Below are 14,723 nucleotides of genomic sequence, written 5' to 3' on the forward strand. Positions count from 1 at the left end.
TTTTGTAATCTGCAAGTACTATTTATTCAAAGTCTGACATGGCCAGAAAAATCAGTCTAGTAACATCAAACTCACTTTTTGAGTATTCCCACATAAAAATCATAATGAGAGAAAATACTTGAGAAAACATTAATAACTGCTGATGATGTAAATGTAACCTACACTACCAATATGTCGAATTGGTAATTATCATTCATTAACAAATTTCATCTATAACTGAGGTAGTCAACAACAAAAGATTCAGCTGAGAAGACACGCATGGCACAACTTGAAAGCCGTTAACTGAATATCACCTTGGCATTTGAGAAAACAATCATCTCAGGGACAACACAAACAAAAAACTCATTTATTAAAAATGCCGCCCCCCCCCCCCCCCCCCCCCCCCCCCCCCCACTTTCCCCCAGCACCAATTTTTATTTTCAATTTAACACAAAGATAAAACATAAAAACCAAAACAACCAAACTATCATGCACTATTATCACTGGCTAAGAAGGTTGGTTCTTGAATAAAGATACTGATGAGTTTTTCAATTTATTTTAGTGCATGCGTTTAACAAAGGTACACATTTTAAAATTATTCATGCACCGAAAAAAAATATTTTAACACAATTAATCACTGCATGCGCAAAAAGGAACAAAATAAATTGTTTAAATACTAATATTAATGAATAACTAAATAAAAAGAACAGAAAGAAATCAACAAATTTTCACATTCCTCTAGTAATTCTTATTCGAAAAAAAAAAAATTAAATGCAAACTTTAAAAACTCTTGAGCACAAAACAGTGATTATGTTAACTTAGATGTTCAACGCAACTGCCTCCGTCATCTTGTCTTTGTATTTCTCGAGCATAGGGTTCACTTCATCATGCATGAACTTGTCCACCTAGAAAGAGAGTTTGAAGGACAATTCTTAAAAGAAAGCAAATGATGGAAAAGAAAAAGAAAAAAAAAGAAAGAAAAACTAATTTTCACAATTTATTGATTCCCTACTAATAATTTTTGCAAGATAATGTCATGATGCATTTACCAAATTGTTTCTTACTGTGGTATTAGAAAGTAAGAGTTTTATACAATATTACAAATTACAGAAGAATAATGGTTCTATCAAAATGAGTTCGATCACTTCAATCAATGATATGATGATTTGTGGGGGACTTCAAATTCAAGTATGAAAGATGCAAAAAGAACAGTATGCCAATCGCCCATCACAACAAACCTTTTGCTCTATGTTCATCCTAGTGTTCTTGTGCATGTAAAAAATGAGTTGAAATGATGTGGGATCTTTGATATAATGCATTTCACAACACACACACACACACACACAGTGAGATGCACAGAGAGAGAGAGAGAGAGAGAGAGAGAGAGAGAGAGAGAGAGAGAGAGAGAGAGAGAGAGAGAGAGAGAGAGAGAGAGAGGAGGGAGGGAGAGAGAGAGAGAGAGAGGAGGGAGGGAGAGAGAGAGAGAGAGAGAGAGAGAGAGAGAGAGAGAGAGAGAGAGAGAGAGAGAGAGAGGGATGGAGAAGGGGGGGGAGAGGGGTAGTGGATTTTGTTGGGTATAAATGAAAAATTGTATTATGAGTGATAAATTAATGGCATGAAGACAAAACCTTGATTTCCAAGCGAACCATCCTCATATCTTTTCAGTAACATATTATGATCTTATGAAAACATGAAGAATGAACACTGCATCCATATAGTGCTTTCAACAGTCTTTTTACTCAAGTGATTAAAAGCGATACCAACAGCTCAGTTGATAAAGAACTACTACCTCACAAGCAAAGAGACCATTATCGATCCCAATGCAGTCGAGATTTTTTTTTTCTGGCCTACCCCTCTCTATCCACCCATCTGATGGAATGTAGTTTGCCATATATGTCAAATCCAGATAGCAAGCATTTGCTACTGTCTGTTTAATTTCCTTTTACAATGAAAAATGTATCAGTTCCTTTTTTGACACTTGCAGAATATTTTTGAAGGAAAAAACTTTTGAGTCAAGATGAATAAAAACTTGAATAAGATTGAGAAATATAACAGAATCTAACCTGGTGTACTGACATCCCAACAAAGGTTTTGGGGTCGACACAGGCATCAAGCTTGTCAAGAATGCGAGAGAAGTAGGGGTCATTACGAATACGGTCCAGCAAATCACAAGCCTTTCCTTCCTCCTTCATCAGTTTAGCACTTTCAATTGACAGGCATCGGATCTTCTCATGGCACTCCTGATACAAAGAATGTTGAAAATTAATGAATTTATTGTGATGTAGTAAGGTTAAAAAATGAATAAATAAAAATATATACATTATTCTCTTTATTCATCTTCTTACGGGTAAATTTGTCTATCGTCATCCATTTAATTAAAAACTAAACTGATATAACCTATGCATCAGTCACAGTGCTGCGTGCTGTGCCACATAGAAAGTGATAAAGTCTAAGCTTCTTGATATCTTGATAAAAGAAAATGCAAGATGAAAAAGAAGAGCTCTGACTCTCATCAACTTGATGCTGGTGCAATACCTTATCCACTCAAGTGTTATCTTTCAAATGACTCAATAATAATCAATATCATTCTATTATTATTATTTTTTTCTAAATATAATCCATTTAATCTATTTTTTGACAAGTGAAATCATTTGTTTTTATAAAAGTACAACCTGAAACGTCAACATTAATTTGTCATACATGTTATTTACTCAAATTTTATGTTTCTCCAAATTAGTTTTATAAAGTAAAATATGGAGGCTGAAAATTTTTTTATTTAGTGCTCCACCGCTTTGCTTAATCCAAACATTATATTTGATCCTGAATTAAAAGTTTAAAAGAGAAAATATTTCAGCCTCTAAAACATTTCCTTACTCAACACTTCCTTTGCCATGCCCTTTGATTTACCACTACATTACTCTGTATACCCATATGACCGAGTGCACAACCTTATTAGTGTCAATAATAATACAGTAGAACCTCCCGATAACGACATGCCACGGGACCAAGTTTTTATGTCGTTATCCGGAGGTGTCGTTATTTAGAGGTTTCCAAGATGGTGGACAAAGTGGGCGTGGTAAGGCCTGCGGGACCAGTTTTTATAAACCACGCCACAATAGTACCATTTTCCCTCTGCAGTTTATCCGGGCTGTTTGAATACTACGGAACACATGGCCGCATTAAAAATGTTTGGGTTTTTTTGGTTATTTTTTTGTTTTCTTTTTGTTTGTTTGTTTTGTTTCTTTTTGTTTTTTTTTACTTTTATTTTTGTTTCTCTCTATCCATTAAAAATGTAAAAAAAAGGTTCATCATCCTTGTTATTTTGTTATGAACATCAAGACTTGTTTGGCTTGAAATAATCCTCTATCACTGTTTGACGTTTGGTGCTGGAAATGATAGCAGATACTTTGTCCTCCATTGGGATGAGAATGTCAAATAATTGCGCACCGCTGTCATGTTGCATGGCAAAAGTTCTCAGAGTTGTTAGCGCCATAACCGCTTCACTAGCCATCACAACAGGGAGTGGAGCATCGCCGTCAAGATCATCATCGTCTTGATTTTCGGTTGTTGGTGTCTTTGTCTCAAGAATATCTGTGACAATGGAATCAACCGACACTTCAAAAGTGGATGCCAAGTCCTTGTCTATGTTTACGTATTCTTCGGGGGTAACCTCGACGTCATCTATGCACTCAAACATGGCAGACAACTCATCAGCCACCGGGTTTGGAACTGGAACATCGGCACTGTCCTTGTAGAAACCAGCGTGTTTGAAGCAGTTGGTCACGGTTTCAAAAGCTGCGTTCTCATTGGTTCAAGCAGGAATCGTTTTTATAAACTTTGAGTACTCATACTCGGTATTTTTAGTATCAGATATCTATGAAAACTGCCGAAAATAGCCAAAATGATGTCGTCATTCGGAGGTTTTATCAAAAATGCGTCGTTATTTGGAGGTTTTTTAAAACTGATCTTAAATAGAAAAAAAATCGGGACCAGGGGTCAATGTCGTTATCAGGAGGTTGTCATTATTCGGAGGTGTCGTAATCGGGAGGTTCCACTGTAATACTAAAGGGAAAGAAGCATAAAAGGCTAATGCAGTCCTACCTGTCTGTTTCCTCCATTTTTGACCATGGAGATAATAATGTTCTCTGTTGCCATAAAAGGAAGCTCATTACTCAATCGTTTCTCGATTACCTAGGGAGCAAAGAAAGGATAATGAAAATAAATAAATACACAAGTAGCTAAATCAATAAAGCAGATGGGGAGATTTGTCAGTAGACTTTTTCTTGTAAGACTGAGACTCCCAAGGGTCAGCCAAAAGCAGTGTTTCAAATTTCCAGAATATGTTTAATGTGGGCCATTTTGAAAAACAATGGACGTACCTATATTTATTACAGTGAACGGTTTTATTATAAGCAATAAATTAAGCAGCAACAAAAGAACAGCATGCATGATTACAAAATCATCAAATATCTACACTTGTACATTGTTGATGGTTTTACCTCGGATCAACGAAAATTCGTGATTTGGAGTCAAAAGAGGAATTTCCTCCTTTTAAAAAATTACATCACTTCCCCCATTGATGTATTGGCAGTGAGAGAGTTGATATATGCCCACTCTTTAAAGTTAGCTAGAGTATCAAAGATAATGTATCATCTCAATTGCTTGAACGATGGGGGGTTAATGCAGTAAAAATAGGACTTAAAGTCATTTGTTTTAAAAAATTCCTTTTTTTTTACATTTTTGTCACCATCAGAACTTTTTGTTCTTAACATGTAATCCCAATCACCCCCTCTATTATTCTAATCTCACCCCTACTTTCAGCAAAAAAAAAAAACATTAAGTGGGCTTGGAATCAAGAAAAATTGTCGCAGGAAAAAATAAAAGTTTAGAATAATATTTGAAGGAATAATAAGTCTACAATGGCCAAATGAACGAAACATAGCAGCAGAATTGAGAACTTTACATTAGATAATCCAGATCAGTAAGATAATGACACTAGACAATTAACAACTTACCACAGACACTATCAGAAAACTGTCTTTGGAAGTGGACAATTTAGTGTCCAATCCATGTGAATTTCTCTCTCTTTGCCTAGCCACAAACACAATCTTCATTGTCATTTAAAAAAAAAATTATTTGGATACAGAAATGTGTGGATTATAGGTGCTATGTCTCTACTTGAAACCAAACCTAGCAATGATCAACATATTCAGTGGTCCAGATACGTGATATAAACAGTAAAATATCTGGTCTCAATAATGAATCCTTTGTTAAGTTAATTTATGTAAATCAACCCACTTGATTGGGGGTCCCAATGGCTCAGCTGGTAGAGCACTCACTTCACACTTAAATGGACTGAGGTCGATAGAGACAAGATATTTTTACGACTTGTCCTCACTGGTGGAAAGTACTTTGTAAAAGACTAGCGTCCTATCCAAAGGGTTGCTATTGCCCCTTTCACAATATATAAACCTGGATAATCTCAGGCTCTGTGGGCCTAAGGGCTTTGAAGGACAACTTTTTTCAACTCACTGGTGTGATTGAGTTTCTGACTTTTAGCATTGAGAAAATATTGTAAGGATACATGCAAAAAGAGTATGCCTGACAGTTAACTTGTACTGTATGACATGGAGATTTAGATTCATAAAGTTTGCTGGGGAAATAAATGAAGAACCAAGAAATGCATTGAGGACGATGAATCTATGGAAATTACCTTTTAAAAATGACTTCTTCGGAGACAATAGTCCAGTGCATTTAGAGTAGATTTAAATGGACAATACCAGCCTAGCAATTATTGTTTTTTGTTACTCTAAGTATACAGTCCCATCTACCCAATCTCTGTTGGGTGGACAAAACAAAATCTCAAATGTACTATTGTTTATGGGGCGAATGCTTTATCGCTCATCTATTGGGACAACAAACTCCAAAGGACAAAAGAAAAAAACCCATTTTATTTGTTGTTATTGATCAATTGATGGTTCTCTGTGACCTCTTGTTGCTATTCCTGTCATGGATGCCTTTTTAACCATTATCTTATAGTATGAGACTTCAGTTCTTCAATCAACATACAGTGCATACACTTTAAAAAAATTACATCAGCTATCGTCTATAATTTATAGACCTGTAAATGAGCTCTATAAAAATTGACTGAAACTCTTCGACAAACTGAAGATTCAATTATTTTTTTAAAAATAAGGGCATCATTGGAGAGGAGAGTGATAAATACAATATATCAAAATAGTGGGTGTTATTTCTTACTGCAAGCATGACTGCCATAATTTGATGTAGAAGGAATGCTAAATAAGCATGTCATTCATATAGGTAAAGATGACTTTATCAAAGTCATATTCCTGCCTCTGGAATTTTTTTGACATAGAAAAATAATCACCATTATCATCTTTAACTTCTAGCCATGACCACTTGAATCTATTCCTCACGGGACTCACATCTTTATCGATGCTCGACAAGTCTGAATTGCGATCCACGAACAGCTCAGCCATTGTGAGAACATTAGAATAATGTAGCAATGAGCAAAATTGATTTTCAATCAGTAAATGACAGAGAAAAAAAAACTTAAATAAATATGACTTCAGGCCAATACACTGAATTATTAAGTAGAAGTGAATTATCAAGAAGAAACTTCGGCAGGCGTAGCGGAAAAATTCAAAGAATCGAAATGAAGGTAGATCGCCACAAAACAGCAAGCTCGCTTGGGCTTGAGCAAAACAATGCCAGAAAACGTCCTGATTCTCACGGGAATTAATTTGGCTACTTACCATTGTTCCTTATGATCAGGTACTCAATCTGTGAAGAAACGGTCAACCAGTTTGTTTACAACGTGAGGCAATCGAAATGTGCTTGTAGCAATCTATCCTAACTTTCGATTTGAAGATGTCTACATAACGGACTTACGGTATTCGCAATTTACTTTATCATACTTTTGAGACTCCCCAGGTAAATGTGGTCAATTTTGGCTTAGATGAAACAGTGAAATTTATCGCTTGGTGGCTCAGTTAAAATTGGCTACAGTTGGGATCACGACGGTTTGGAAAGTGAAAAAATAATTTAACGAAGGATGTGTGAAAATACCCAGGGAAGTGTTCAGACACGCCTTTTATAAAAAGCGTCGCTTTGTCTTGGCAATATATACATCGTTAATATAAATGGTCCCCATGAGCTATGCGTAGCGCTGTGGAACACTCCTAATTATTTTACGGTCATTCGACTACGATTTGTGAATTCTTTCTTTTTTTATTTCTTTCTTTCTTTCTTTCCTTTTTTAAATATTTGAATTTGACAAATTGACTGGTTTCAGTTAATTGACTGAGAATTTACAGGTCTAATTTTATTAAAACTAGTCAAATAAACATTTAAGTTGTTTTACTTTTGACTCGAAAATTTATAATAAAGTATATTTTGGCTCTGAAATCAACTGCTGTTCGTGAATCGAAGACCCATAGCCACCTTAAGTGCTTGCCTATCACCCGAAGTAAACAACTAATGTGTAATGTGTTCAGCGCTGGAAGGCTGCTTTTTACAGAGCTCTTAAAATTACTTCATTTTACGGCTGTTTTAAGTGTTATTTCTATACAGGACGAATTTTATTTCATATTCAGAGGATTTCGTATGAGTTTGTGCTGCTTTTTGACGAAAATTCGTGGATTTTAAACAATTAATTTAGCAATACTTTAAAGTTTTATAAAATTTTTGCAAGGATTTTATCATCTATTAAGACCATTGTTGTTTACATTTTACGATTTTAAGGAAAAAAACAGTGAGCTACTTTAATCATATTACAAGGGTGGACGATGAACACCAAGAATGACAACACCTAATTATTGTTATAACTATTCACCCCAACACCTATGTACAATACGACACACAATTAATAATACACCGAATTTAGAAATAGTGAACCTTTTGAGATCTATTAAATTATTCAAGGCATACAGAAAAATAACAAAAAGAAGAAATAAAGGTGGAAGGAAACAAAAATAAAAACAAATAGAAGTCAAAGAAAACATCAAAAACAACTCAGTCAAATTAAAATGCAATAATTTAAATTCTACTAATAACAATCTAAAACAGTGAACTGTCGCAGCATTGTACACAAAAGAGCTGAATTCTGTGCACTCATTGACAAACATGAACCAGACATTGTCTGTGGACAAGAGTCGTGGCTAAATGACAATATTAAGTCATGTGAAATCTTCCCCAAAGAATACGAGGTATTCCGAAATGACAGAAAACTACCTAGAGAAGAGGCAGAAGATGAAGGAAGTGAAAATGAAGACGATGAGACCAGGCGACTGGGAGGTGGAGTATTCATACTTGTTGATAGAAATCTCACAGGCTGTGAGCAAACAAAGTTCAAAACTAACTGTGAGATAATTTGGGTAAGCGTTAAAATCCAAGGCCATAAAAACATCCTTGTTGGATCGTTCTACATGCCCCATCGAAACGAAACTGACATCGTAGAACTGCAAAATCGCTTGAAATAATCAACTCAGAAAAAACTCCAAACCAACTGATTCTAACAGGAGACTTTAACTGTCCTGATATAAACTGGGACGGTTCAAAAACGTTATCTGTCTGCCCACAACGTGCAATACAACAAAGCCTCATCGACATTACAGCAGGAGCGCACATCACACAAATTCACGAAGAATGCACATGCGGTGACAATATTTTAGATCTTGTTTTCGTATCCAATCCATCACTGATCCATTCAACAACATCACAACCAGGAATATCAGATCATGCCTGCGTTGTTACTGAAACTACACTAAACCCCAATTATATGAACCAACACCCTAAACACGATACCTTTTCAAAAAGGCCAACTGGGCCGCACTACGATAACGAATCGAGGGACTGTCATCAGAGATCACAGAACAGCACAAAAATGGTATGGATGTAAATGAAATGTGGAGCCAATTTCAGTCCTGCCTACTCAGAGCAATCAAGGAGTCAATCCCCAAAAAGTACATAAAAATACAAGAACGCTGCCGTGGATGAACAGGAAAATACGAGCACTACTAAGACGCAAAGCAAAAGCATTCAAGCGGGCTAAACTGAGCGGAACCTGGGATACATATAAATCGTTGCAGCGTCAAAGTAGGCATGAAATAAGGCAAGCAGAATGGACGCACATTAACAATGTCATAGAAAAAGGACTTGAAACAAACAATACCAAGCCATTTTGGAACTACATAAAAAGCAAGAAAAACGATTCCATTGGTGTAGCCCCATTGAAAGAAAATGAAACCCTGTACATTAAGGGGAAGGATAAAGCAACGATCCTCTTGGATCAATTTAAATCTGTCTTTACCCCTCATGATCCACACGATACAACCACCCCACCGACATCACATAGGTGTGACCAATCTCTTACTAATATCAACATAAACATCTCAGGAGTTGAAAAGTTGCTGAAAAACGTCGATCCATCTAAGGCGTCAGGTCCAGATAACATCCCCAACACAGTACTAAAGGAGTCTGCTGAGAGTTTGGCCCCTTCATTATGCATAAATTTCCAAAAATCGGTCGACACCGGGATGCTCCCTAATGACTGGCTGAAGGCAAACATCGCACCTGTATTAAAAAAAGGCAACAAAAATAAAGCAGAGAACTACCGTCCAATCTCACTGACGTCTGTAATATCCAAACTATTAGAACATATAATCTGTAAGAACATGATGAACCACTTTGAGAACAATGACATCCTAACTGACCTGAACCACGGGTTTCGCAAAGGATACTCATGTGAAAGCCAACTCCTAATAACTGTAAACGACCTGTTGAGACTCCAGAATACCAACACTCAGGTAGACATCGGCATCCTCGACTTTTCCAAAGCATTTGATACTGTGCCCCACCAAAAACTCCTGCAGAAACTAGAAAATTACGGAATTCGTGGCTCTTTACACACATGGCTTTGTAATTTCCTCACAAAACGTACCATGAAAGTAGTCCTAGACGGCACGTCATCGGATGAATGTCCAGTCATATCAGGAGTACCACAGGGAACGGTGCTAGGACCCATACTATTTCTTTGTTTCATCAATGACCTACCTCTACGAGTAAAATCTCAGATTAGGTTATTCGCCGATGACTGTCTAATATACCGACCAATAAAATCTGCAAATGATCAAAAATTGCTACAAGAGGACTTGAATAGTCTCGAACAGTGGGCTAATGATTGGGAATGAAATTTAACGCAAACAAATGCTACATCCTCAGCACAGCGAAAAAGTACAATGAGACTTACAAGTTAAACAACACCGTCCTGAAACAAGTCGACGATAACCCATACCTTGGTATCACCTTCTCAAAGGACTTGAAATGGGGGAAACACATTAACAAAATAACCCAAAAGGCAAGCTGCACCCTCGCGTTTCTCCGCCGAAATCTTAGCCACGCCCCACGTCATGCAAACAAAACGCCTACCTCGCACTTGTGAGATCACAATTGGAATACGGAGCAGTTGCCTGGGACATAGCTGCCAACCCGGTAATTCAATTAAGAGGGAGATTTGGAACAAAAATCAGGGAGATTCGATAAAAATCAGGGAGATTACATTTTTACTGACCTGAAGTGAAGACGCGCTGCTAGTTCTTCAAAAGCCACATGATTACTCCTCGTGATGCACAACAATGAACCAGAATGCAGAGGTATGTCCAATTGCATTTGTTAATTTAACTGACTGCCATGTCTCAATTTAACTCCATTTGATATCCTAACAAATAAAACATTTCCCATCTTTTCAAATAGTCCACACGATAATAGAAATAAAATAATAAAACTCAATCCAGAATAATAATATATACAGTTGGCAAGACACTATCTACAACTATTTTACAAACACACCAGGGCTTCAGAGATCTACTTTGCGGCTGAGCATCCTTGTCCGCTCAGTGCATTGCATGTGGCCGATTTGCACTTCTTTAGCAAAGCAGAAGACAAAGTCCTGTTGTAGCACTCTGTACCACTTTGTTTTGCCAAAATGATGTCTCCTAGTGTCTCAGTCTTTAAACTACCCCTGAAGTCTGTTCTATTTTTGCGAACAGTGGAAAATAATCTCTCACATGAGGCATTACCATGGGGAATTGACAATATGGTCAACATGACTTTTGGCAAGAATTTAAATCTCAAGTCACCGATTTCATCCTTTAGAGTACTAATCTCTTGCCACTGGTAATCAGCTCTGTCCATCTCAAGAATCTTTGGCAACAAATCATCCACCTGGTACTGCAAAAATTCCCTTTCAAGATCATCCATGCTCGCCCCAGATGGCAAAATTTGAGGAAATCTTTGGAGGAAATACTGAACGCTCTTGAAGGACATAGTTGTGCGCACGCTCACATCTGCAATTTCAGCATTCAAGAGGATGGGGTCTGTCAATTTCAAATTTGCAAGGCAGTACTTGATAGCCACCTTGACAAAGTTTCTTGCACAAACTCTTCACTTTATCATCAGATAATTTTGATTCTTGTATGAATGATGTGGCAGCTTCTCCTAGTGAGATGTTCATAGGGTCTTTGAGGTTGTAGTCTTGATCCAGGTCAACATCAGTAACACACTTGTACAGCATAGCACAAGGCTTCACTATCAAAACCATCAAGTCTTTGATAAACCTGCACAAAATTCTGCGCTGCCTGTGGATCAATGGTGTTTCCGCTTGCAACTGACAATTTGTTTTGTCAAAAAGTGGTAACATGAAATTTAAGAAATGCAAAGTCAGTTTTGTAACTCGAGAATCTAGATTTGCAAGAGCATTTCTCTTTCTGTCACTAGTCTTGCTTCCTTCTTTTTTATCAGAGTCACATTCATCTTTGAAAAATTTTCTTAGGGGCTCCCACTGATCCAGCACCCATTTTGTAATTTTCCCCAAAGATAACCACCTGGTTGGAACATGTTTTGGGATATTCGTCTCTGCAGTACCACAGCTATTCTGGCATTCCTGAAACGTTTGGAATCTGTTGGCGCTTTTCTCAATATAGTAATAAATATCTAAAAAGAATGGCTCCGGGTTGAATGAGAGTTCTTTTGATGCCCATTCTGCAGCCAGGTGGAGGCGATGACACGGACAACCAGTGGCAAATAATCCTGCATTTCCCTTCAGCAACACACCATACAACCCTTTCCCTTCTCCAATCATGGAACGAGCATTGTCAGTACACAAACTCATGCAGTTGCTAAAAGGGATCCCCAACCTACACAACTCATCCAGAATTAATTTTGCAATATTGGCTCCTGTTGACTTGTCTTTTAGCTCGAGTAAGCTTAACAGCTCATATTTGACTGACTCATCAGCAGAAACAACAATCAAAGGGTAGAGTTTGTCTGTTTTATCATTACTCCCATCAGTGGCAATAATAAAGGGAGAGGTCTTGCACTTCTCAATCAGAGACTGTCTTGCATCCATAGCCAACTCTTTAACAATTGCCGTTGTCTTTGTGCGTGCACAGCTGTATCTTTTAATAATCTCTTCAGGTTGTACACTATCTACCAAAAGCATTGCTTTGAAAAGCTTAGAAGCATGGTCAGAGGCTGCTAAAGGAATGTTGTGCTCCAATAAAAAAGAAGTAAATAAAGTCTCTGCCCTAATCACAGCTTCATCCACTGGCGTTGATTTGGAATTTGAAGAAAAGAAGGATGTAATTGGTTTGCCACTAGTTGAAGCTTTGGCATTAATCAAATGTTTCTTAGAATTAACATGCCTCTTGACATCGTCACGTCCACCATACATAACACTAAACTCTGAATGACACATTTTGCACATGGCGAATGAGGCGTCTTTTCCTTTAACTATACAGGGAAATTCAACACTATACTCAGCTTTGAATGAAGTTGAATATTTCTTTTTCTTAGCACAACCGTCCTCAGAACTTGAAACAATTTGTCGTTTAGACATTTTAAAAATCAACAAAGTCTTTAGGCAGTATAAAAGGCAAATACAAATTACTCCCAATTAGAAAGAAACCGTCCTCAGCAATTGAAACACGTTGTGGTTAGGAAATTTTGAAAATTGATGAAGACTTAAGGCAGGGCATAAGCAAAAGCAAATTATTCTCAATTGAAAATATCGATACCACAATATATTCTTTTACAATCCTATATAATCTATTGCCACATTACTGGTATCGATTCTGTTGCTTTCATAGCATCGACCAGCCAAAAAAAAAGTTGACAATTGATTGTCTAGAGAACCAGCAACTCATCACACTCAATATTCAAATTGATAAATTTCCGGGAGATTTCTGGAGATACTAAAAAACTGCGGGAGAGCGGGAGATTGGTGATAAATACGGGAGACTCCCGCAATTTGCGGGAGGGTTGGCAGCTATGCTGGGACCCCTACCTGAAAGAGGATATTCAAAAACTTGAGAGAGTCCAGAGACAAGGCGCCCGGTTCATAACTGGGAACTATAAGAGCAGAACCCCAGGATGCATAACAAAATGGTTAGAAGAAAGAAATCTCATCAGCCTCCAACAAAGAAGAAAAGAAACCCGTCTGTCATTCATGTTCAAGATAATAACAGATCAAATACCAACAATAAAGGCAGACTCCTTTTTCACGCCACGACCACATAACCGAAAACTCCATTGACAGATACGCCACAAACAATTCGAACTGCTTCAAAATCCCACAGACAAGAACACAAAACTACAGAAATTCTCTCTTCATTAGAACTATCTCTGAGTGGAATGGGCTGGATGAACTGGTCATCATGGCACCACACCTAAACGATTTCAAGGCCCGACTGACATGGGCCTGCGCCCAATGAGGACGCCGCTGAAATACAACCAGACCATTGGTTTCTTCAGCGCCAACCATACAGATACAACTAACAAATCCTGAGCATCACTCACAATTTCAACACAAACGATTGAAAAAAATGTATAGTGTCGTCAGATTTTGAGATGAAATTCCTTTTTCAGTGTGTCAAAATATTGTGAGAAATACTAACTGGGCCTGACCTATTTGTCTGTTTGACATGTACTAAGAGTATCTCAGGCCTTTTCATACAGGAAAAAATAGTCAAGGGGACGAAACAGGGTAAATGGCAGGAAATATTCAGAATGGATAATGCTTAGTAACGTGTAAATAGCACAATGAAAAAAATAAAACAAAGTCCCACCTTCGGATATACTACTAATCCTTCAAAAATGTTCTGTAGAGTGTTGAGGATAGCATCAGATGCAAGGAAGGACTCAGCCAGACACACACGACGATTGGCGCTGTCATCAAGTGTCCTCTCCATCCACTGTACTGCTGCTGTCTGAAGTGGATTCTGTACCAGGCTGATGAGAAGGCGGGCTAGGGAGCAGCATCGTTCACTCCTCATTGGATTGCGTTTGTAAGGCATGGCACTGGAACCTTTTGGGTAGAATAAAATCATCAAAACTTAATGCCATTGTGTGATAATGTGGTATTTTTATCCTCAAAATGAATTGGCTCTTGCTAGCTCAGTTAGTAAGGCATGGCACTGGAACCTTTTGGGTAGAATAAAATCATCAAAACTTAATGCCATTGTGTGATAATGAGGTATTTTTATCCTCAAAATGAATTGGCTCTTGCTAGCTCAGTTAGTGAGGTACTTGCATGACGATCAAAGGGATGAGCACCGTGCAGACGAGATTTTCATTTCAGTCCTCTGTTTACCAACAAAAGATTGGGTAACCAGGACTATTACTTACATCTGAAGGGAAGCACTTTGCAAATGGGCAATTTTTACTTA

General features: G+C 37.5%; 1 protein-coding gene across 2 annotated transcripts in view; it reads right to left on the bottom strand.

The window, feature by feature from the left end:
• Nucleotides 1-14,723, bottom strand: part of LOC144973286 (adenylosuccinate lyase-like) — a 57,864-nt gene continuing 43,141 nt past the window's right edge. The window contains exons 9-12 of one of the 2 annotated variants that reach the window (XM_078915547.1): nucleotides 14,124-14,362; nucleotides 4,081-4,170; nucleotides 2,043-2,219; nucleotides 1-884 (exon numbers count right to left, since the gene is read on the bottom strand). In XM_078915547.1, coding sequence (XP_078771673.1) covers nucleotides 798-884; nucleotides 2,043-2,219; nucleotides 4,081-4,170; nucleotides 14,124-14,362 — 593 coding nt within the window. In that variant the 3' untranslated portion in view covers nucleotides 1-797. The remainder of the gene's footprint in view (nucleotides 885-2,042; nucleotides 2,220-4,080; nucleotides 4,171-14,123; nucleotides 14,363-14,723) is intronic. The other variant, XM_078915549.1, reaches the window with a different exon arrangement.

This window comes from Berghia stephanieae, chromosome 5 (assembly GCF_034508935.2).
Source record: "Berghia stephanieae isolate SIO BIC M18660-M18661 chromosome 5, UCSD_Bste_1.3, whole genome shotgun sequence".
In the NCBI taxonomy this organism is placed as follows: Eukaryota; Metazoa; Mollusca; class Gastropoda; order Nudibranchia; family Aeolidiidae; genus Berghia; species Berghia stephanieae.